The sequence below is a fragment of the Apis laboriosa genome, unplaced genomic scaffold (genome assembly GCF_014066325.1).
Source record: "Apis laboriosa isolate Shangri-la unplaced genomic scaffold, ASM1406632v1 scaffold170_cov151, whole genome shotgun sequence".
NCBI classification, from domain to species: Eukaryota; Metazoa; Arthropoda; class Insecta; order Hymenoptera; family Apidae; genus Apis; species Apis laboriosa.
In genome coordinates, this window is record NW_025222134.1 from 844,284 (window position 1) to 867,758 (window position 23,475).

At 23.4% G+C, this 23,475-nt stretch overlaps 8 protein-coding genes across 8 annotated transcripts; 4 read left to right on the forward strand and 4 right to left on the reverse strand.

The window, feature by feature from the left end:
• Window positions 1–85: 85 nt before the first annotated feature.
• LOC122711483 (protein ILRUN) lies at window positions 86–1,852 on the reverse strand. The gene is made up of 3 exons (XM_043930288.1): window positions 1,560–1,852; window positions 742–1,100; window positions 86–588 (listed from the first exon to the last, which is right to left on the reverse strand). Exons 1-3 carry the CDS (start codon window positions 1,712–1,714, stop codon window positions 482–484), a joined length of 621 nt encoding a protein of 206 aa, XP_043786223.1. The 5' UTR covers window positions 1,715–1,852; the 3' UTR covers window positions 86–481.
• A 979-nt stretch (window positions 1,853–2,831) lies between these two features.
• LOC122711405 lies at window positions 2,832–9,392 on the forward strand. The gene is made up of 7 exons (XM_043930156.1): window positions 2,832–2,954; window positions 3,168–3,282; window positions 5,088–5,743; window positions 5,980–6,229; window positions 8,195–8,443; window positions 8,522–8,763; window positions 8,833–9,392. Exons 3-7 carry the CDS (start codon window positions 5,089–5,091, stop codon window positions 9,036–9,038), a joined length of 1,602 nt encoding a protein of 533 aa, XP_043786091.1. The 5' UTR covers window positions 2,832–2,954; window positions 3,168–3,282; window position 5,088; the 3' UTR covers window positions 9,039–9,392.
• Window positions 9,393–9,528: 136 nt separating this feature from the next.
• LOC122711407 (inner centromere protein) lies at window positions 9,529–10,523 on the reverse strand. The gene is made up of 2 exons (XM_043930157.1): window positions 10,036–10,523; window positions 9,529–9,964 (listed from the first exon to the last, which is right to left on the reverse strand). The coding sequence occupies exons 1-2, from the start codon at window positions 10,482–10,484 to the stop codon at window positions 9,619–9,621; spliced, it is 795 nt and encodes a 264-aa protein (XP_043786092.1). The 5' UTR covers window positions 10,485–10,523; the 3' UTR covers window positions 9,529–9,618.
• A 342-nt stretch (window positions 10,524–10,865) lies between these two features.
• LOC122711402 (probable DNA-directed RNA polymerases I and III subunit RPAC2) lies at window positions 10,866–11,556 on the forward strand. Its single transcript, XM_043930152.1, has 3 exons — window positions 10,866–11,032; window positions 11,128–11,225; window positions 11,301–11,556. The coding sequence occupies exons 1-3, from the start codon at window positions 11,015–11,017 to the stop codon at window positions 11,509–11,511; spliced, it is 327 nt and encodes a 108-aa protein (XP_043786087.1). The 5' UTR covers window positions 10,866–11,014; the 3' UTR covers window positions 11,512–11,556.
• Window positions 11,557–11,678: 122 nt separating this feature from the next.
• On the reverse strand, window positions 11,679–12,625 carry LOC122711403 (40S ribosomal protein S2). Its single transcript, XM_043930153.1, has 2 exons — window positions 12,272–12,625; window positions 11,679–12,196 (listed from the first exon to the last, which is right to left on the reverse strand). Exons 1-2 carry the CDS (start codon window positions 12,617–12,619, stop codon window positions 11,702–11,704), a joined length of 843 nt encoding a protein of 280 aa, XP_043786088.1. The 5' UTR covers window positions 12,620–12,625; the 3' UTR covers window positions 11,679–11,701.
• A 1,016-nt stretch (window positions 12,626–13,641) lies between these two features.
• LOC122711553 (testis-specific serine/threonine-protein kinase 3-like) lies at window positions 13,642–15,520 on the forward strand. Its single transcript, XM_043930439.1, has 5 exons — window positions 13,642–13,737; window positions 13,939–14,242; window positions 14,540–15,099; window positions 15,233–15,322; window positions 15,425–15,520. The coding sequence occupies exons 1-5, from the start codon at window positions 13,642–13,644 to the stop codon at window positions 15,518–15,520; spliced, it is 1,146 nt and encodes a 381-aa protein (XP_043786374.1).
• Window positions 15,521–15,771: 251 nt separating this feature from the next.
• Window positions 15,772–22,122, reverse strand: LOC122711554 (the record flags this gene model as incomplete). Its single annotated transcript, XM_043930440.1, has 13 exons — window positions 15,772–16,321; window positions 16,886–17,173; window positions 17,259–17,632; window positions 17,729–17,963; window positions 18,062–18,314; window positions 18,460–18,806; window positions 18,910–19,158; window positions 19,340–19,602; window positions 19,685–19,827; window positions 19,923–20,365; window positions 20,470–20,881; window positions 20,937–21,884; window positions 21,985–22,122. Coding segments are annotated over 13 exons (4,452 nt in total), but the record flags the coding sequence as incomplete, so codon positions are not given.
• A 129-nt stretch (window positions 22,123–22,251) lies between these two features.
• Window positions 22,252–23,475, forward strand: LOC122711408 (RWD domain-containing protein 2A). The gene is made up of 3 exons (XM_043930158.1): window positions 22,252–22,598; window positions 22,676–23,122; window positions 23,186–23,475. Exons 1-3 carry the CDS (start codon window positions 22,386–22,388, stop codon window positions 23,411–23,413), a joined length of 888 nt encoding a protein of 295 aa, XP_043786093.1. The 5' UTR covers window positions 22,252–22,385; the 3' UTR covers window positions 23,414–23,475.

Genomic DNA, 23,475 nt, shown 5'->3' on the forward strand with positions numbered 1-23,475 from the left:
ACACACACACACACACACACACACACACACACACACGTGTATATGTATATGTATATATATTTATATATATATTTTTAATTATTTATATCAATTTTTTTCAGTACCAGTTTTAAAAATAGTCCATATATGTCTGTTACAATTTTAACAATTAAATTTTAGCACACTTTGAATTGCAAAAACAATTGAATAAAAGAAATTTTTTAATGTAACTGACAAATATGGACGGTAAAAGGCCTTATATAAGCAACTTTCAAAATTTAATAAAAGTATCTATACAATATATTAGTCCAGTACTTTCTTAAATCATGTATGTAAATATTGAAAATATTTTCTCGCGTAATTATAGCGGGAAATAAGAACATTTTTATGTATTTTAAAGTATTTAAAACAAATATGTTATTTTCAATTTACTTCATTAAAAATAATCGAAGACGTTTAAAAAAAGGAAAAATAATTAAGGAAAGTTTCTGGACATTAGGGGCTAGCACATCTTTGTATCATTAGATGATGAAGTACTTAATTGATGTAATTGCTGAGTAATGGCCAGAGTACCACTTTCACTTACTGTAATAGTTACCCAAATAACATCTAAATAAAAAAATAATTAATAATATTAAAAATTAATTTATAATTAAAATAATAATAATAATATATATTATTATACTATATTAATAAAATTATAATTAAAGTAATAATAATAATATCATAAATATGCAATAATAATAATATAAATGAATTCACCTCCAAAAAAGGTTTCTGTAGATTTTACCATCATCCTCCATTTACTTTTAAATGTACCACAATATGGAGGACTTTGAAGGTCCACACTTATTACTGTTATTTCTGCAGGACCTAAAGATGAAACTGGTACCCTTGTACATGCACCCATTTGTACTCCTCCAATATATTGTAAGCAAACTCCTTCAGGCCATGTTTCTGTACCACTATTTTGTATATGCCAAGATTTTTGAAAATTAGTGAGTGGTGGTATTGATTCTCCTTCACCAATAGTGCTATCACATATCAGTGTCATACAAGGAAATTTATTTTGAACTGGAGATTCAAAGTCAAAATAACTACATATAGCTGCTTGGAGATTCCTGTAATTGTATGTTATATATATGTAAATTTGTAACAATTATTTTATCTTAACAAAATATCTTCAGTAGTTTAACAAATATTCAAAACTCATTGCTTTTTCCTATTTTATTATTTAAAATTTATTATTATAATATATATATAATATATATTATATATTATATATTGTTATATATGATTTATATATTTTATTATAATTTTCCTAAATAAATAACATTCTAATTAAATAATTTTATTATAAAATACGCAGTTTCTACATCAATAATATATATACAATAATTTAAAAAAATCAAACAAAATATTATATCTGTAATATTATATCTGTAATTATGAGACATCAAGATAAATAAGTAACTTTCGACAAGATAGTACTACCTAGATTATAAATATGGCGATGGTAGGGTTAGGTTGCAAAATTAAATTTGATTAACACAAAACGAGTACGCGATAGTGTATCTCACCAATTATTCATATCCAGAAAGAACGCAGCAGTAGTTTCATTTAGCTGGCTACCAGCCAGCAACTTCTGCAGCTGTTTCACCAGATCGTCCTTGTCGGTGGTGCCTAGACAACTAAACTGGTGAATCAAATGCTGGTCCACGTTGTCCATGTTCATGATGCGTTTTCTCCCTCGTTCAATACTCCATGTAACACAACTGTCACACGTACGGAACCGTGAGACGCGTTCTGTTATCGTTTGATCTTTAACAGCAAATTTTAAATGTCATTCTTTATGACGTTCATCCGTGCGCAGTAGGTGCATGCATCTATACTGTACACTCTATACAAAAAATATAATAATTATGAATATATACACTTCGTAGATGGTAGAATTCGCGTCTAATAATTTTCGTCCCTTTATAATGCGATATTACCTTGACCTTGAACGCTACTAGTCAGCGAGTTTTTATAATAGATAAATAAATATGCAAAACGATTCTATTTTTCACGAAATCAGTCGTTCGTTATATAAATGCAATCTAGATTGCACGAATTTTAATTATTATTAATTTTTGATAATATATTTTAATTAAAATATAAAATATATTTTCTGTTTTTTCTAAAAAATGCATTCTACGCAATAAAATTATAGAATTATTTTAAATTAGAAGATTTAAAATTTTAATTTTTGTGAATAATTATATCAATAATTATCAGGAATTAAAATTTCGATAAATAATTATTGATTATTAACAGTTTAATATTTAAAAATAAAATAGATACGAAATAAAAAAATTTTTATCTTCTATGTTACACATACATATAGTAATTATAAAATAGAAACAAAAAATGCGGGAATTTTAAATTATATTTTCTTATTAAACAAATAATTTTCATAACACATTGAAAAAAAATAAAAACAAATTTATTATCAAAAAAAATTTTAAAAATAAATTTTATTGATTTTTAATATATTTATATTATCACTTCTATATTTATTAATATTATATTTCTATGTATTCAATATTTTTTTAATTTTATATTTTTTTAATTTACATATATATTCTTCACTGTTATGAATAATGAATAATAAAATCAAATTTATATTTTCTATATATATAAATAATCCTATTTCCTATATATAAGTAATCCTAATTGATATATAAATTATTTGAGATATTGCCACAGAATGATATAAAAATTTAATGTATAATAGAAATTTTCTGTTTCTTTTATGCAAGTGCTCTTGAGTACTTTTCTATTATCGCATCACGCATGCGTCCATGTCCCTTCCATTCCGATCAAAACTTGGAGATGCGCACGCATTACACCGCGTAACAGTTGAAATACGAAAGAGAAGACAGTCGTGGTCCGAAGTTGATCATGTAGATATTCCAAAAACGTCCGATCGCAAGGTGAATTTACGTACAAAGTGAACGAAAAGAAATCGGTGTCGATTGAAAACGAGAATGTGGTCTGCAATGAAACATCTTTGAATTGCGTAAACCAGTGGCTACATTCTTTAGTCGCGAGTTCTTTTACTAATAATCCAAAGTTCTTTTTTAAAGAAAAGCGAACTCAGACATCGATGAAACGTTCAAAATTCTTGAGAAATTATTTTTTTGTAGACATTAGGGCATCGTGATGAAAGTTGGAACTTATTGTACGATTAATAGTTCCGTTTCGGCGATCGTGGAATAATCGGTTTGAACTCGACGAAATCGAAACACTGAGAGAATTGAGGTATGTATATGAATTCTTATATATGACATTACAATCAATTGGAGCAAATTGATATTTGATATATTTGATATATTTCATATTATTTTTATATTTTCATAAATATTTATGAATATTGAAAAATAAAAATAAAAAAAATTTTTTAAAATTCATTATTCGAGTTTGAAATTATTTTCATTTATTTTATTATCGATTTATATTTTTTACTTTTTTTTTATTTGTATTTTTTCTTTATATTCTTTATATTTCATTTCTATTTTAGAAAATTTTAATTATATATTTTATGGTATTATTAATTATTTAATCTAAATGATAATTTACAACATTTTGAAAAAGATATTTTTTTATTTATTTCATTAAAATGTCTTTTTATTATTAATTATATTATTTTATTTATATTATTATATTATTGAAAAAAAATTATAAATTAAATATAAAAGAAATTAAAATAAAACAAAAATCTTAAGAATGAAATTTCACAATGAAATTTTAATATAGTTAATAAAATGGAAAATAAAATAAAATTGGGATTTATTATTTGCTAGTAGTTTATATTTATAATAATCTAGTAGTTTATATTTATATAAATATTCAAAATAAAAAGAAAAATGCAAACAAATAATTTTAAATACCCTTAGAATTTTAATAATATTATTTTATATAATTAATTATTTATATGATAATTATTTTATATAAAATGATTTTTCTCCATAATATGAATAAAAATGATCAAAATATTATTTTTAAAATTTATTAATTTTATAGATGTATTTATTAATAGAGAATATTGTTCTGTTAATTATTTTGTAAATTTTCATAGTATATATCTTGACGAATGCAATGAATCGATTTTAATTCGATCTTGTCTATGTGATTTTATAAATTCTTAAATGAATAAAAATTAGATCAAAGTTAAAAAATTATAAAATAATATAACTTTAAACGCATTTATATTATAATTAATTTTTTGTTATGAAATGAAATAAGAATGACGATATATATAGTATTGCATATGACAATGCTAAACAATTTTGAACCGATATAAAAACATATTCGATATCTTCCAAGTATTCAATTTTATAAAGATTTTCTTTATTGACTTTTGAAAAAAAAACTTGAAATGTATATAGTATATATATATGTAAATTAGGAAAAGAACAGTTTATATAATAGAAATTTTCTAATTTTTTCTTTGAGTATATATGATTTCTTGTTCTAATAATAAAAGTTTAGAGTTAAGTAGATTTAATTGACAAGATTTCAATTAATCGATCATTTTATTTCAATAGAATGAAGAAAAAGAACCTGTCGAGAGATAACCAGGTTCATAAACTGAAGTTGCTTATATAATAAAAGTCCTTTAATTTTTTCTTTTTGTTTATGATTTTTCGTTTTATTAATAAAATTTCGCATTAAGATTCCATTAAATATTTGTTCATAAATATATAGTAATATTTGAAACTATAGAAATTTAGTGGCTATAATAATTTTTAATATTCAATAAATAAATTATTTTATATCGAAGAAATGAATTTAAACAATCAATTTGTATTTCTAATTATATATATACATATATTACATTTTAAAAATATTAAGCAATATATTTAGATAATAGAAATACAACTTGAAAAAAATTAAATTTATAAAATCAAATTTTATTATAAATAAAGTTCAAATTAATTAAATTTTATAATACAAATATTAATATAACTTCTATGTTTTAATTAATATAATTAAATTAAATATTTAATTAATATTTAATTTATTTATATTTAATTATTAATAAAATAAAACTTCTTTTTTAATAGCATGATCGGGCCATCTGCTGGCATCGGTGATGTCCCAGAACACGAGTTATCAGATAATCAATCCCGTGGCGGAAAGAAGCGTATTTTCGAGGATTTGGATATCGAGAATTTTTGCGAAGAGGTTCAAAACGGTCATAAACGATATCAATATCAAGAAATCGAGACTCCAATGGAAATGGTTGCCTCCAATCAAGTGATAAACGACACTGCATCCTTATTCTCACCGTTATCGGCTCAAGAAGCTGTAGATGAGTGTTCAGTCGGTCGATTGGAAGTCCTTCTCGTGGATGGCACTAATTGTACCTGGACAACCGTCTCAGAATTGGAATCGCAGCAAAATATCGCTGATATTACGGCTTCACCATCTACATCTACTTCATCGTCGGAAAATAGACAAGAACAGGTGATACAGGAGGTTCAAATCGAAGAAACGAGTTATCCCATTGATTGTGATTATTGGGAACCAGTTGTCACAGTCCAATCATCCAATATACAACAAAATAAGCCCATGATGCCTTCTGGTAGTAATCAGCAGCAACAGTTTGATGATCAAGAAACTGGAAATCTTTCCTGGTTACTGGATTTTAAGTTGGATCCTTTTATCGAAGCCGCAGACGAGAAGTCCACTGTATCTTTATCCAAAGATATTCACAATGGTGCGAAGATGTTCAACAAGCTTTTTTAATGAGTCCTTTAATCATATTATTTTATTTTTTACAAAATTCTTAACAAAATAAAATTGATTCTTGATTTGAATTATTATAAAATATAGAATAAAGATATATGAACATTGAGAAAAAATGATATATGAACATTGAACACAAAAGATTAATTCTATTTCTAGAATTATTTACTATATGATTTTAAGAAATTGTTTACTTTTCTTATTTAGGAAACAAAGCAAGGATGAATGGACGTTCTTATGGATCTGCCTACATTAACGATGCTAAAAGAAGTTGCAACGAGAATGGATCGTTGCATCAGGAATCAAATCATAATTATTCTAGCCTCGACAATAGAAATTTCGCGTCTTCCCGGTGTAATGGCCCAAAGAAACCGCCTTTCACATATACAGAACTGATTGAACACGCTCTGCGAGAAAGGGGAGAGCTTACGGTATCAGCTATTTACCAGTGGATCTCGTAAGTACTTTAAAACAATGTTATGACGTGATTGTAGTACTTTATATTACAAATTTTTAAAATTTAATATGAGATTAAATTATATATTATGACATAAAAAAATATTAAGTTGATCATTGATATTTATTATTATCGAAATTTTTTTTTGATATCATGAATTTATTAAATTAATTATAAAATTCATTTAATTAATTTCGTTAGATTTTAAATGATACATTATATTAAATTTATGTTATACGTCAATTTATTATATATATACATTATATATACATTATTTTATATTAATATATATATTATATTATATTATTATATTATATTATAATAAATTCGTTGATGTAAAACACAAAATTCATTGGTAAAAAATTAAAAGACAGACATTCACATACTTGTCTAGCTTCAAAATAAAATTTAAAATAAGAAATTCATTTTCCAAATATTATCACTTTTTTTTTTATTTTATCCAATACAATAATTTGAAAAAATAATTTAAATATTTGAAAAATTGTAATCAATCACTATTTCGTTTTTAGCTAAATGAAATTCAACTCTAGAATATATTATAAAATATACTATAAAATATAAAGAATTGATTAATTAAAATAATAAATATTATTTAATTAAGTTAATTAAATTAAGAAAATAAATTAAAATGAAATGAAATGAAATGAATTAATAAATATTGTACTGCAAAATATCTGCAGAACTTAAATAACGATCTATTATAAATTTTAACTTTTTCTATAAATAATAAATTTTATAAATATTTTATTAAAACTAGATAGGGAATGGTACATATGATATATAGAAATTTCAAATAATTTTATAGATTCTATCGATATAATATAGAAAAAAATAAAATTTATTTAAAATATTTTAAGAAAAGCATTAAAAATAAGTTCAATTTCATTATCTGTATTTTATCTATATATATTTCACGAACCCACGATCGAACAGGTGAAAGCATGGAGGTAGTAAAGTGCGCACGTCGTGTTATTGGGAGAGGGAGAGGGTTGGAACAAATGAAAGAACCGGTACCAACTGGTACCATCATGTAGCGAGGGCAGCGGTGCCAAGGGGTACCATCTAAGAACACGAGTCTCCCCAATAGACCACCCCCGCATCAACATAAAATACAGTTCTCGTAAATTTATAGAAACGTTTCGTTTCGTACATTTTTTACGATTCTGAGAAAAACGATGTACAAAATATACGTTCCGATTAATTATTAAAAATTAGAATATTTAAATATTATTAATTCGCAAAGGAATTCGTATAAATTAAATATAATATAATATATAAAGTTCGCAAAATACGAATTTATTTGATTATTTTTGATATTTGAGCATATGTTTAGTAGTAATAGTATTTATTTATATAATTAAATATTTAATAATAATAGAAATAGAACATAAAAAAAAATTTAATATTTTCTCCTTTCTCTTTTCTCATCTTTTCTTTATATTATAATATATATCAAACAATTTATATTTATATAATTAAAAAAAATATTTGTCAACTATTATATTTTTTTAATTCCAAACTGAACAGTAATAAAAATGAATTAAAATTATGGAATTGAATGAATTATTTTTGTTACATGATTATTAGAACAGTTATTAGAACAGATAAAACTATTATTAAATTTATAAAGCGTTCCATTAATCTTTTTTTTTCCAAAAGCTGGAAAATTAATTAGAGGAGTAATACTTATGACGAATATATACAATGTTGTGATATCGCCGTAAATCGCAGGAAAAAAAAATTATTCTCGTGGGGATATAGACTTACCGATATTGAATAGATAGGAATTATTTAAACATTTTTTATTATTTAAATTTATTTATTATTCTAAGAGTAACTAATAAAATTATACTTTTTTTATAATCCATTAGCTTTCCCTGTCAATTTTTTTGTCTACTTATATCATAAAAAATTAATTAAATATAAATTTAAATATATTTTTAGAGAACATTTTCCGTACTACAAAAGTAATGACGATCGTTGGAAAAACTCTGTTCGACACAATCTATCCATAAATCCACACTTCAGGAAAGGATCAAAAGCACCACATGGAGCTGGACACTTATGGGCTATTGCAAACCGCTCTGGAGATTCCAGACCCAGACAAACCATTAATAATTCTATCATTAATTCTTCTACGAAACAAATAAGCAAGAACAATATAGAGATTGAAAATCTGAGGAAAAATGTCAGGTAGTCAATTGCTACTCTTATATTATTTGAAAAATTATTTTGTTATGTATGTTGTTATTTATATGAATATATTTTCAGTCAAATGAATCCAATAGATGAAGTAGAAGCAGCAACTGCTAGCATTACACAACAGTCTAATGAAGAAGAGACTGAGAACATAGTAAATTCTGTAACATTAGAGCATTGTGCTGAAGAAATTCTTAGTGGTATTAAAAAAGAAGTAGAAGTACAATATCTTGTTCCCATGATGGTGTCCAATAACGAATCAACCCATCCTAATCAACAAACGCAAGAGCTTCATTATCCTGTGAAAGAGAGTGGTAATCTAATTAATTAAATAAAAGATTAAAATTATATAACTAAATTCAACTTTTAATACATATTTTTAGATTTTCTCAATCCAGTATCAAAAGAAGTAGTCGCAGAAGAATGCGGACTAATAAGTGAAGGATATCTAGTTACAGACTTAAATCCTACTGCTTTAGGTCTAAACATGATTGAGCCAGAAATTATCACACCTGAAAATCTTTTTGGAGAGGAATTAAGTTTTCAGTTTTATGAATTATCATCTCCATCACAAATTCAATCTGCCTGACATATAGAGAAAAATAAACTGCGATTTATTGTTATTGACGAACTGCATGTGCAAAATATTCAGGATTGCAATCAAGTGGAAAACGAAGAAGACATTTACAGTGTTATTGATAAAAAAGAATTTCAAGAAGAATTTCAAGAGTCAATGGTCGAAAGCTGACTTTTCTAATAATGTTATGACAAGATTTATATAGAAACCAAAATAAAAAGGTTATTAAACTTTTTCAAGATTCTCAAAACATATACGTGAATAAAGCTGAATGAAAAGCTACATATTATTACTTCATTGTGCCTGGATATGTTTTAAGGAGTCATTTAATACTACGCATTAGTATAGTTTTCTTTTAGCCCTTACAAAATAATATGTACCGTTTTTTGTATTAGCAAAAGTAAATACAATATTTACTCTATGAGCTGTAAATATTATTATTCTTTTAAATTCCGATTACTTTGGAAGTTTTATATACTGAGAAGATTTAACTAACAATGAATGTTTGTAAAGCGTTCATTTTACTATGTAGAAATTATTTTACAATACAATACGTTTTCATCAAACTGTCTATTTCGTAAATTTTTAATTATTATTTTTTAGAATCAGCTTCATTTTTATTTTCAGCTTCAAGATCTTCATTTTGCTGTTGTGCTTGAATTAATTGTTCTGCTAATCTTTTTTGTCTTTCCAACATCTTTGCTTTCTTAAGTTCCTTCTTTTTCTTTTTCTCATCTTTCTCTGCTAAAGTTATTGCCTCTGTTAGTGAATGTTTGGAAATAGTTCCTTCAGCTATCAACTGACGTCTGATTTCTTCAATTTTACGTTCTTTTCGTTCTTTAGATTCTAATTCTGCTGCTTCTTTTTCAGCAATTTTTGTTTTTATTTGTGCTATCAATTTTTCCATACCTGACATTTTATTAGCTATTTGTATTTGTCTACAAACATATAAAATATAAATATACATTTAAATCTTTTATCAATCAATCTAACTATTTTATTAACATACCTAGCTTTTAAAATCTCTTCTTTCTTTTTCTTTTCCTCTTTAATCTTTTGTAATCTTTCTTGGATACTTAAAGGAAAAGCAATTTTTTCATATTCTTTTTGTTCTTCTACTTCTTCAAGTGTAGGCCATGCCAATCCTGCAGGTATTCCTAAAGCTGCCATTCCATATCTTCCTAATATTCGTTTCTTGTATTTAATTGTATTATGATACCATTCTATAGGTTCATTGTAAGGTTTTTGTTCAAACAATCTATTTCTATCAGCAAATGATAATCTTGATTTATTTCTTTTTTTTTCTAGCTCAGAATTATCTTTTGTTTCTTCTAAATAGATTGGCTTTTCTTCAGCGGATTCAAGAATCTTATTTGAACAATAATATCTTATATTCATATTTTGAAATTTTAAACTCGATATATTGAAGATTATTTTTTTTAAAGACATTTTCTGCATTTCCTTCTATTTATTCACAATATTTATATTTTTTTATAATTTTATATTTTTTTACAATAATGCAGAATTATTATTAGCTATTAAAAGTAAAAAGATGAAATATTAGGTTAATTATTATTTCACTAAATATTATATTATGCAAAATATAAAATATTTTTTCAATTTATTTAAATTATAAATTATAATATTTTTTTGAGAGATAATTAAAGACATTTCTATTTAATATTTTTTATTAAAATAAATAAGCCTACCTTAAATATAATTTACTACTAACTATATATAACATATAAATATAAAGTAAGGTTATGTATATACAATAATTACAATAGATTATAGTGTGACAAACGACATAAACATGTACACATGAGAACAAATTTAATAATTTGACATTATATAACGTAATAATAAATAAACATTTTAAATATTAAATAATAATAGTTTCTCTTAATATTAAATAATATTAAATAAAAAAAATTAATAAAATTTAATATTTTACTTTATAATAATTTGTTTAAAAAATAAACGATAAAATGGGTCGGTTAGCAGAGGTACAATATAATTCATTAATATAATTAATATAATAAAATTAAATCTTATATTTTGCAATGTAAGAAATAAAAGTTAAATAGAATTTTATTTACAGGTAGCTAGCGAACAATCATCCGAAAAATGTAAAACTTTTGTATTTATGGGTGAAGGTTATACTTTAGGAAATTCATTAGTCTCCGTAATTTCACAAAAGTATATTTATATATTAATTAAAACATAACTTTAGCAATATAAATTTTATATAATTACTAATTATTTTGTATATAGTCCTAATGTAGAATTTTGTGCTTGTTTCGTTAATCATCCAGCAGAAGGAAACATATACTTAAGAATTCAAGCAAAAAGAGGAAAAGCAATAGACATATTAAAGAAAGGATTAGAAGATTTTGAAAAAATTTGTGATCACACTTTAGAAAGTTTTAATAATGCTTATGATCAGTTTAAGACTTCCAAAAATACATCTATAGATAGCATATAGATAAATTATTTTGTTTAAATAAAAATAAAATAAATTATAGTACAATTGTGTTCGATTTATTACCTACAAAATACCTATTACCTATATGATATAATATCTAAATATACCTAAAATATTAATTAAAAAATGAGGAATAGGAAATAAAAGGGAAAATAATTACAATTAGATACTTTGCATGGAGGTTTATTGTTTAAACAACCTCAGCAGGTCTCTGTCCACCCACAACTCTGTGATTCTTAGATAAATAATCCGCAAATTCTTGATATGGCGCTTTTCTTAATGCTTGATCATGCCAGAGATCTGGTGTTAAATATGCATAAGTTTTGGCAATAGCTGCATAAGTAGCTTTAGCAAAATTGCCAAGAGTACATGTGGATCCTCTAGCCGAAGTATAACAATCCTCAATACCAGCCATTTGTAATAGTTTTTTAGGCACAGGAGCTGAAACAATACCTGTACCTCTTGGTGCTGGAATTAGACGCACCTGAACTGATCCACACTTGCCAGTAACTTTACAGGGCACTGTATGAGGATCACCAATTTTATTTCCCCAATAACCACGGCGTACTGGCACAACTGAAAGTTTAGCCAAAATGATAGCACCACGGATAGCAGTGGCTACTTCCTTAGAACATTTTACGCCTAAACCAATGTGACCTTTGTAGTCACCAATAGCTACAAAAGCCTATAAAATAAAAGTGAATTATTAGTTAAATTTTTATTTGATTAATAGTTTTATTAATCAAATATATAATGTTACTTTGAAACGTGTACGTTGACCAGCTCTAGTCTGTTTTTGTACAGGCATGATTTTTAATACTTCATCTTTCAATTCAACACCAAGAAATTTATCAATAATTTCATATTCTTTGATTGGTAAAGAAAAAAGATAAATATGTTCCAAGGATTCAATTTTTCCATCTCTAACAAGACGTCCAAGTTTAGTCACTGGAATCCATTCTTTACTGTCTTCTTTGCCACGTCCACGACCACGACCTCGTCCTCGACCTCCACGACCTCTACCTCTTGGACCTCCACGGTCACCTCCTCCACGAGAACCAAATCCTCCACGAAAACCTCCACGCGCGGCTGGAGCAGTGTCCGCCATTCTGATCAAAAGTAACAGAAAAAATTTCATATTTATTAAACAAAAAATTATAAAAAATTATAAAATTGTATTTAATAAAATTATTTTTCATTAATTTAATGTTTAAAAATACAATTTTTTTAAAGAAATAATTAATTATTTGATAGAAAAAAATATCTAACAGATATTTTTTAACCTCAAAACACGTGCCTTTGATATTTATTAGACATATTTAAACATTAAATAAAAAAATATAATTTTTATATATTTATTCAATAGATAAAATCTTAAATAATCATAAGAGCATATCAAATATACTTTATGAACATTTTAATAATGAAATTTTAAGAAATGACCATACTATACTTACGTTATTTCTTTCTTCTGATTATGATTACGGAAGAAAGATTGATCAATTCTCTCGAAGTTGGCATGTTAAATATGTCGATATATCTCGATTTAGTTTCACATCCGTTATTTAAACTTCAATTACATATTAATAAAACACGAACTATTAGTTTTTATTCAACTTATTCCCTAATTAACGTTTTACTTTCTTTTGCTCCTTTTTAATTCCTTAACAAATTATTTCACAAATGTTTAAAATAATATAAAGTAGGAATGGACATAAATTTTGTTATCATGCTTTATATTTAATGATATTTAATTAGATAAAATGATTAAATAATTGGTATTTTCATTGTCAAAACTCTATTTTATTACAATCTTGCTTGGTAAATAAAAGTAAGTGAAAAAAATAATTCTAAATTATGACAAAATATAACAATAGTTATAAAATATATTAATAATTTGAAAAAATTTTTTAATATTAATGTAATATTAATTTTTATTAATTTTAATCAGCAATTACCTAACCATTATGATATATATTATTAAATAATAAGATAAAATTATAGAAACGAAATAAGAAACATAAATTTAATAATAAAATAATAATATATTTTTTTTATGACAAAAAATGAAATAATTATAAGTTATGATAATAGAACCAGTAGGATGTCACTTGTGGATTGTGAAATCTCATGACGAGTTTGAGTCAGACTTCATCCGAGGAGGCAGTTTTATTCGCTCGCGGTTATAAATTCTTAAAAAAGCTGGGTGAAGGTGCTTACGCAAAGGTTAATTAACCATCTCATAAATCATATTATAAAATGATACGGTAACCAATTCATAAAAAAGATGATAAAATTCAAATTCTTTTTCATCTCAGTCGGTAAAGTCATTTTCTATATTTAAATTTGAATCCTATAATCAAATAAAATTCTTCAATTTTTCTTCAATTAATATTACATAAAATTCATCACGTTATTTAATCGTAGGTATATCTGGCAGAGTATAAACCGGAATCTGATCCAGACAAAAATAGTACCTTGGCATGTAAAGTTATAGATACAGGAGTAGCACCTAAGGATTTTGTACGAAAATTTCTTCCTCGAGAACTTGATATCTTAGTGAAATTGAATCACCCTCATGTAGTGCATGTTCATAGCATATTTCAAAGACGTACTAAATATTATATATTTATGCGTTATGCTGAAAACGGTGATCTCCTAGAATTCATTTTGAAGAATGGTGCGGTTGCAGAAGGACAAGCGCGCGTATGGTTTCGTCAACTTGCGCTTGGTACCATAATATATGACAATGAAAACTAAAATATATTTTTAAATATATTATAATGAAAATTATATTTATCAAATTTTATAATAATTTGATAAATATAAATATTTTCATGAAATTTTAATGATTCTTTATTTAAAAATATAATAATTTATTTCAATAAAAATAAATATGTAATATTATTTTATATACTGTTAGAAAATGTTATACTTCGAATTATATAAAATTATATATAATTTAATATTTTAATTTAATATAATTTAATAATAAAATTTTTACTGATGATTTTATTATTTTTTTCAGGTCTTCAATATTTACATGAAATGGAAATCGCTCACAGAGATATGAAATGCGAAAATGTTCTTCTAACATCGAATCTTAATGTAAAACTTGCTGATTTCGGATTTGCTCGTTACGTAATAGATAATCGAGGTAAGCGTGTTATGAGCGATACCTATTGCGGTTCTTTATCCTATGCCGCCCCGGAGATTCTTCGTGCATCTCCATATAATCCCAAGATCGCAGATCTTTGGTCTCTCGGAGTCATCTTGTATATTCTATTAAATAAATCGATGCCATTCGATGATACTGATATCAAACGATTATATGAGCAACAAACAAACCGTAAATGGAAGTTTCGCAGTAAGATTGCAGAAACTTTGAGCGATCAAGTGAAGAAATTAGTAGCTCGTCTCCTAGAACCTGATGTCTCAAAACGATGGAAGATGGATCAGGTCATCAACAGCGAGTGGATCGCTATGGATCCTAGACTTTTGATTCTTACACCCGCTGAACAAGCAGCTCTTAATAATGCAATACAAGAGAAGAAAAAGTTCGAAGAGAAATTTTCTGCGAAAGATCCAGTGAGAATATTAATAATAATAATATAAATATGAATTTGCACAAATTTCTAGTTTTAAATCAATAATTTTTAATCTTGTTTTTTTACTTAAAAAATTAAATTATGTAATATATTAAAAAATATTTATTTTATAGAAACTATTTAAAGTGGAAGAAAAGAAAAAGACAAATGCAGATCCCAAGGCAAAACCTGAAGATGTCACCGTAATTAAGAAAGCGGCAAGAGTTTGTATTTTAATTTAATGCTTTATTAATGCTTTTTAATTATTAATGCTTTTTTTTTAATATAAAAAATTATTTTAAAAATAATTTTTTTACTTTTCTCAGATGACGATATCTACCACTGTTGCTACTGGACCGTATTTTACTAATAAACGTAATAATAATAATAATAATAATAATAATAATAATACTAATAATTAGTTGAAGAATGTTTGAAAAACTATTTGGATTCTTTTATAAGCTTTTATAAAATTGAAATTATTGAAAATTTACTACAGTCAATATCTGATAAGTTAAAACAACATGTTACTGTTGTAAAAATTTTTCTACAATTACGGGATTTAATACTTTTATACAATTTTGAAAAATTCTATTTTATTACATTCTAGGCTAAATAATGATAATTATACATTAATTACTAAATATTAAACTTCCAAATTATTATTAAAATATCAAGAATTAACGAAATAACTTATCATATAACTTCTTTATATCACATAACGATAATTATACATCATTTACTATAGATATATTAAATATCAAAATCATCATTGAAACATTTAATAATTAACAATAAGTTTTCATTAAAATTTTTCAACTGTGTTTACAAAGTTATAATGAATTAATTTAACAATCTTTAATTTCATACATATCGAGCTTTCATCAAAGATGTTTCATTTTTTGAAATACACTTTACATAATAATTGAATCTATCAACAACAGTTTCTATTCTTCCTTTGAGGGGAATCTCAATGATATTACGAGGACTAGCTAATCCTTCAAGATCCCATATACCATTTGATAGTAGTAATAAAAGTTGATCATTCGGAGATTTATTTATTAAAAATACGTCCGTAACAGGCAAAATATATTGTTGTATATTCCCCCTTGGTTGATAAAGTAATACTAGAGTCTGTGAAGTCAATCGCAAGATAATCCATAATCCAAATCCATGCCACTTTTGTTCCACAAACGCATCCATTATGTTGGGAAAATATAAATCTGAAATTTTAATTAAATATATTACATTGTTATAATTTTTCATTATTTTTATTATTTTTAGATTATTAACAGCAATCTGTAAAGCATTTATATACTATGCACGTATTCAATTGTAATTTAAAATAATGTTATATTTATTTAGAGAGAATATTTTAAATTGTACATTTTTTGTATGTAAATGAATAAATTACACAATTTTCTTCTTTTTCTAAAAAACTAGTATTAATTTTAATGCAGTATTATTTGTGATATTTTACAACATTATTTTATTTTAAAAAATAAAAGCCTAAAATTTAAAGAAATTCAAATAAAAAACAATATTTATTTATTACCTATTGATTATATAAATTATTCTTTATATTTTTAAGAGTACTGATATAAAAATTAAATCAATATATTTTTCAATAATAAATCAAAAATTATAAATATTCAAAGATAATTCGGAGATAAAATTGATATTTAAATAATGATTCAATAATTCGATAATGATTCGAGTAAGAGTTAAAATTATTTTGACAAGATACACATTTTAAAGATAAATTAAAATTAAATAAGTATACAAACCTTTTAAATGAACAAAATTATTTCCTACGTTAATAAATGAATATATGGATATGGAATTAAATTTTACAAGGACAATGAATTCTTTTTCGTCTATCATTATTGATTGTAGCAATATAAAATTGCCGATATTTGTTTGAAAAATAAATTCTTTCGCATATTTACTGATACAATATGAAGAAAACTTTTTAGAATTACATTGTACTGCATTATAGTGAATAATCATAGATTTATTAAAAACATTGATAGTGTCATTTATAATCTCCAATTTATTTATATAAATTGCTCGATCTGTAATGACAACCAAATATTAAAATATTTATTTCAAAGATTTTTTTTTAATAAAAAAAAAAAAATAATGAAAATGAAAAAATACTTTGTAAAGCTATATTAATTATTTCTGCAGTCCTTATAAATTTTTTCATCCTTTTAATAATAGTTTGGGCATTTGAGTAATTTCTATCAAAAATTTTCATTTCTGATTTTTCATAAGCACCTTTGATTGTAAGATTTCCAATAATATTTAAGTTATTATGTAACTCAATTCCTGTTCTTATTGTTTGAAGAGAATTATTTTTTTTTAATTGATGATGTACTAGTTTAGTCAAATTTACATCATTTATTAAGCCATTAATAATAAACTCAGATGCACTGATAAAACCTTGAATTGTTTTTTGGCTATAGATTATTTGATTTGTAGATTTTCTTAATACCTTTTCTATAGCATAGCCCATTATAGTTCTAGACATTCTATATAATCAATATTAATTTTTATTAAATTAATTATTTTTTTTATTAAATTAATAATTAATGATAAGTTAATGATAAATTAAATTTATTCATTACTTTATATTGTTGAATGTAACGATACTAAATTTTTTTCGTCCTTCGATGATTATATCTTTTTTTGTTTGCATTAAAGCATTAGTTGTCCATTTATTAAAATTGTAACCATTTAAATTCTCAACTATCAAAGCTAAAACTTTTTTTTTTCCAGTTACAATATTTTCTTTGGAATTATATTTCATAATATCACTTTTAAGATATAGATTATTAATTGTTTGCTTTATATGCAAGTTTCCTGTATCTTATAAATATAAGATTTATTATAATTATTTAAAAATCAATAAAAGAAAGATATTTAATTTTTCTTTTATATAATTATATAATTATTATTACCTGAAATTTTTAATTTATTGAATATCCATTTTGTCTTCACTTCTTGATCTTTATTTTTTAGCAAAGAATTTTTAAGTATATTATTGAAATCTGATAATGAAGATATTATAGTTGAAATATTTGAACTTACAATGTTAGAAATTTTGATATCATTAAAAGATGCAGGAAATTCTATTTCCTGTAATTTTGTTTTACTTAAAATAGATTTCAAAATATTGTTCCACATTTTGAAGCTTAATGTATTTGTTAAATTCTAAAAATTGATCATTATTTTATTAATTTAATTTTATTATATTAAATTTAATAATTTAATATAAAATTATTAATTATATTAAATTTAAATATTTTATATTATTGTATTATTAAGATAAAATATACATATTAATTTTATTGCTTACATTTAAAGCAACATATTTTTTTATCATTATATCATGAAAATGCATATTTTTTCCATGAAGTATTGTTATAGTATTTGTTACCATCCAAATTTCTGAAGATAATTTTTTTAATTTGATATCATTTATATTTTTTATGATTGGTTCATAACAAAATTTTACAGATCCCATAATGCAAATATCAACTAGAGTTTTGTTTTCAATGATTTTAAAAACATATGGTAAATTTATTGCATTTACTTCTATGTTTCCAGAAATTCTTTTTTTATAAAGATTAAAATCTTTTTTTATATTTATTAAATTGAATGGAGGATGAGAAACATATATATCATTTGTACTGATACCATTACCTAAAATAGAATTATAATAACTAAATAACTAAAACAATAATAAATAATAAATATATAAAAATGAATATGAAATAATGAATAAAAAAGAAAGTTTATAACTTACGAAATGTTATATTTTGCATAGATACCATATCATTAAATTTTATAGTATTCAACAAGAAATTGCTGAAATTTATTCCATTAATGTTATTTACAAGAACATTTTGTTGAAATATTATATTTTTTATTATTTTAGGCATTTCTATATAAAATTGAAGAGGTGGTCGAAGAATATTTGTTATCAAGTTTATAGTATTTATTGAAGTATTAAGAAAATTAGGCTCAATCCATATATTTACAAGTCTTTTCAAATCTGTATAATTAAAAAATAAATTATTAGTATAAAAATATAATATATAATATTATAATAATAATCTATTGAATGATAATATTAAATTATAATATTGAACATAAAATATAATATTATATTTTATGTTTAATATATTTAATATAATAGTATATAAAAAATTATTTTTATTTTTTTTATTATTTACCTGTTAAATTTAAATTATTCAGCTGTAACGCAAATATATTTTTTGCAATGACATTATGACAGTATTTCTTTTCAGATAAAACAGGGTTGAAAGAAATTGTTGAATTATTAGTAGAATATAGACCTATATTTCCAAAAACGTGCGAACTGATTAATTTTTGTACAGTAATATTATTCCCTGTTAAAAATAAAGTTCTAATTTTTGGTGCAAAAATAAAAGTGGCACATAATTTTGAGTCCTTTAAGAATAAATAATTCTTATTCCTTTAAATAAGAGAATGTTACTTAAGTATATTTATTTTATATTATTAAATTTTTAATTATCATAAATATTAAATAAACATACAATGAAAATTTTAAATTGTCATAAGAAAACTTTGTTATCTGTATATTATGAAAAATATGCTTTTTTCCTGATATAATACTAATATTTTGAAAATTCACAGTAATCCATTTTTTAGGACTATGTAATGTAATATTGCTCCATTTCTAAATTAAAATTCAAATTATTTTTAATTATTATTATAAAAATATATTATAAAAATTATTAATAAAAATTTATATTATTTTTTTTTTTTTTTTACCATTTTTTCACTTGAAAGAATTAAAGATATTGGTACATTATCATATAAAGTTATTGCATTTGATAAAGTATTTTTGATTGATCCTGTTTTGGTAATTAAATCTATAGATTTCAAATTCTCAATTTTAACATTTTCTAAACTGAAATTATTATACAAATTCATGGATTTAGTAATATCTATTACAGGTCCTAATCTTATTGATCCTTTCCCAGTTTGTTTTCCTTTTAAAGAAATGTTATTCTTTATTTTTAATTGAGGTGTTTTGATGAAATTAATAACTGTTGTGGATAAACTATTTAATGGTAATAAAATTCCACCAGTTATTAAGTTTAATTGTTTAACTTTTATCTCTTTTAATCTTATTTCTTGATTTGTAAAATAAGTAGCAATATTTAATGGCATAGAAACATTTATTGCCTTCATATTAATAAAAATATGTTTTCCTAAAACATATATATCATAAATTATTTTTAACATATATCTCTTATTTTATAATTATTATAAAATATTTATAGTATTTTTTTAATTATTAAAAAAAATGTATTACCAAAGATTTCTTGATCATTAATTATTTTCAGAGCATTTTTTTGTAAATAATTTAAAGATATTCCATTAATCAACTTGTGAATAATAATATCTTTTATTGCAAAACTTAAAAGTGGACATTTCCAATTTTTTATTTCTTTGATATTTAATTCTTTAAAATCCGATAGTTGATTTTTATTTTTTGATATTATTAACTTGAATAGAAAATTATAATTTTCTTTTACATACAATCGATTGAATTTACAATTTGTTTTACATTTTATTTGAATTTTTTTTGCATGCAATGAAGAAACAATTAAATTTTTAGACTGCCACTTATTATTGATAATAATCTTTTGTGCTTGAAATTTATTGATCAATCTATTGTATAGTTTTGATGCATTTTTCAATATTTGTAAGTTATAATCATTTATCTGTAAATGAAAATATTAGATTGGCATTATTTTATTTAAGTTTAAATGATCTTACATTGCAAACTTGAAGTTGATCAATATGACCCTTCAAAATTTTAAAATTTAACTTAAAATTTGGAATTTCTTCTGTTATTTTTTGAAGTTTATTCTTGATATTGATATTCCATATTTTTATTTCTTCTCGTAAATTTTTGTAAGATTTTTTTTTAATCCAAAGTAATTGTTTTAATGTCCATTTATTATTTTTATTTTTAATTAATAATAATTCTTTTCCATATAATGTTACTAGATTATATTGAATAATTCCAAATAATTTTGTATTTATTTTTATAAATTTCCAACCATCATATTGATAAGCTATTATGGTGTTTTTATGTAAAGTTAAGATTATAATAGCTTTATTTGAAATAATTGGTACAATAATCTTGCTAAAAGAAATTTGTTGAAATGGTACAAAACGATTGTGTAATTCCTTATAAATAATAATGGAAGATTTCATTGATAAAATTAAAAAATATTCCATGAAATGTTGTTTATTTAATTGAAAATAAGAGACATCCTGACTTGGTGGTAATCTTTGTATGATTAAAAATTTATTAGATTTTAAAAAATATTTAAAAATCAATGTAATAGACCCAGTTACTGCTAAATACATGAATCCTTTATTTTGAAAAGGAATTATTTTTTTTGTACTAATATTAATGATCTGTATTAGATCAAAGTAATTATTAAACCAAGTATAAATTGAAATATTTGAATGAGAAACAATGGCTAAGTGTAATTGATTAATTCCATTCCATATCGATAAATGCGTTGTATTATTTAATTCAAAATCCTGAATTTGTTGCAGATAATATTTGTCTAAAATTTTAGTGAAACTTAAGATAAGTATTGGTCCATTTTGATTTTGAATTATAAAAAGGGCTCCATAAGTACAACTGTTTACAATTATTTGTGTTCCATTTTGTACAAAATAATCACTAATGTTGTAAAAACTTCCATTCTAAAATTAATTTAAATAATTTAAATAAGAATATTCGATATTTTCATTTTGATTTTATAAAAATAATAAAATTAATATATAATAATAATATAATAATTACATTTATTTGGTATAAAGATAATTTGGAAGTATCCAAAATTACAACAAACCATATTGTTTCAAATTCATATTGAAAAGAAAAAAAATTTATATCTTGAACATCTTCAAAATTTAATTTATTGATGTTTTGAAATCCATTAAATATATTAATACCATCTGTAAAGTTAATAATTTAAAATTAAATTCGATTTAATACAAATGATTATTATCGATTTAACAATTTAATAATCGATTTATTTGTTTACATACATGTGTTTGGTATCAGCTGATACCAATAACTTTAACCTTTTGAACCTATTTCATTTTTATTTTATTTTATTGTCGTAATAACACTAAATATTATGGTCAATTACTGTTCTTATTATTATTAATTTTTCTTTTAGATTATAAACTTCTACATATATGTTTCAACGTGCAATAATGTCCACGTATGAAGAAATAAGTGAAAATTTAACAGCTCAAGTTTACGAATTGGAAGCATTACAATCTGTTTATCCAAAAGAATTAGTAATTGGCGATCATGGAGTATTAGCTCATATTAATGAGTTCATTAAAAATCCTATGAACGAAGTGCCTCAAAAATTGGAATATTCAATTGAAATTTCATTAAATGATGTAAGATTAAAAAAATATTGTAATCAATGTAATATATCAATATCTGTATTAGAAATGAAGAATTTGCTCATTCATAGGGATCAATAGAATTATTAATTAGTTTATCATCTAACTATCCTAAAGAAAAACCAGAGATTTATGCAAGAAGTTCCTTTCTCAATCGAAGTCAACAGTTGCTTTTGAATCAATCATTAAACGATATTCTTAAGCAGCAAAAGGAGAATGAACCTTGCATTTATATGTTAATATCATGGCTGCAGGATAATGGTGAAAATTATCTTACAGAATCTAATAAAAATAAAGATAAAAAACTTAATAATAAAAACAAGAACAAAGAATATGAGAAACCTACAAATTTTTCCAGATATTGGATTTATAGTCATCATATATATAGTAAATTTAAAAGAAAGAAAGTAATTGATTTAGCACAAGAAAATTGCCTTACAGGTTTTTGTTTGGCAGGAAAACCTGGAGTAATTTGTTTGGAAGGTGCTCTAGAAGATTGTGTTTATTGTTGGCAAAAGGTATCAATTTTTTTAATTTAATAAATTTTTCATTTCATATTTTCATAATTTCAAAAATTTTAGATAAAATCAATGAATTGGCAGAAAATATTATTACAATTAGAAGAGAGAGAGGAAGATTGTAAAAATATTGATGAAATGCGTAAATTCAGCAATTTTCAAGAGATATCATTTAATAGTTCAGGACGTCATAATGATATGGGTCAATTATTAAAATATTTAATGGAACATACATTGCAATATGCATTTAAAGAATTGTTTGGTATTAGTGGTAAATCTACTCAACTATAAGATTAATAAATAAATATTATCATGTAAATAAATATTTATAAAAGAAAATACACATACTTGTT

Coding starts and splice junctions, on each gene's coding strand:
- LOC122711483 (XM_043930288.1), bottom strand. CDS start 1,714: ATGAACATGGACAACGTGGACCAGCATTTGATTCACCAGTTTAGTTGT. Junction 1,101..1,559: donor TTTCTGGATATGAATAATTG/GTGAGATACACT, acceptor ATACAATTACAG/GAATCTCCAAGCAGCTATAT. Junction 589..741: donor TACAGAAACCTTTTTTGGAG/GTGAATTCATTT, acceptor TTTTTTATTTAG/ATGTTATTTGGGTAACTATT.
- LOC122711405 (XM_043930156.1), top strand. CDS start 5,089: ATGATCGGGCCATCTGCTGGCATCGGTGATGTCCCAGAACACGAGTTA. Junction 6,230..8,194: donor GCTATTTACCAGTGGATCTC/GTAAGTACTTTA, acceptor ATATATTTTTAG/AGAACATTTTCCGTACTACA. Junction 8,764..8,832: donor TTATCCTGTGAAAGAGAGTG/GTAATCTAATTA, acceptor ACATATTTTTAG/ATTTTCTCAATCCAGTATCA.
- LOC122711407 (XM_043930157.1), bottom strand. CDS start 10,484: ATGCAGAAAATGTCTTTAAAAAAAATAATCTTCAATATATCGAGTTTA. Junction 9,965..10,035: donor GAAGAGATTTTAAAAGCTAG/GTATGTTAATAA, acceptor ATATGTTTGTAG/ACAAATACAAATAGCTAATA.
- LOC122711402 (XM_043930152.1), top strand. Junction 11,226..11,300: donor GTCTCCGTAATTTCACAAAA/GTATATTTATAT, acceptor TTTTGTATATAG/TCCTAATGTAGAATTTTGTG.
- LOC122711403 (XM_043930153.1), bottom strand. CDS start 12,619: ATGGCGGACACTGCTCCAGCCGCGCGTGGAGGTTTTCGTGGAGGATTT. Junction 12,197..12,271: donor GTCAACGTACACGTTTCAAA/GTAACATTATAT, acceptor TTTATTTTATAG/GCTTTTGTAGCTATTGGTGA.
- LOC122711553 (XM_043930439.1), top strand. CDS start 13,642: ATGACGAGTTTGAGTCAGACTTCATCCGAGGAGGCAGTTTTATTCGCT. Junction 15,100..15,232: donor AATTTTCTGCGAAAGATCCA/GTGAGAATATTA, acceptor TTTATTTTATAG/AAACTATTTAAAGTGGAAGA. Junction 15,323..15,424: donor TAATTAAGAAAGCGGCAAGA/GTTTGTATTTTA, acceptor TACTTTTCTCAG/ATGACGATATCTACCACTGT.
- LOC122711408 (XM_043930158.1), top strand. CDS start 22,386: ATGTTTCAACGTGCAATAATGTCCACGTATGAAGAAATAAGTGAAAAT. Junction 22,599..22,675: donor TTGAAATTTCATTAAATGAT/GTAAGATTAAAA, acceptor GCTCATTCATAG/GGATCAATAGAATTATTAAT. Junction 23,123..23,185: donor GTGTTTATTGTTGGCAAAAG/GTATCAATTTTT, acceptor CAAAAATTTTAG/ATAAAATCAATGAATTGGCA.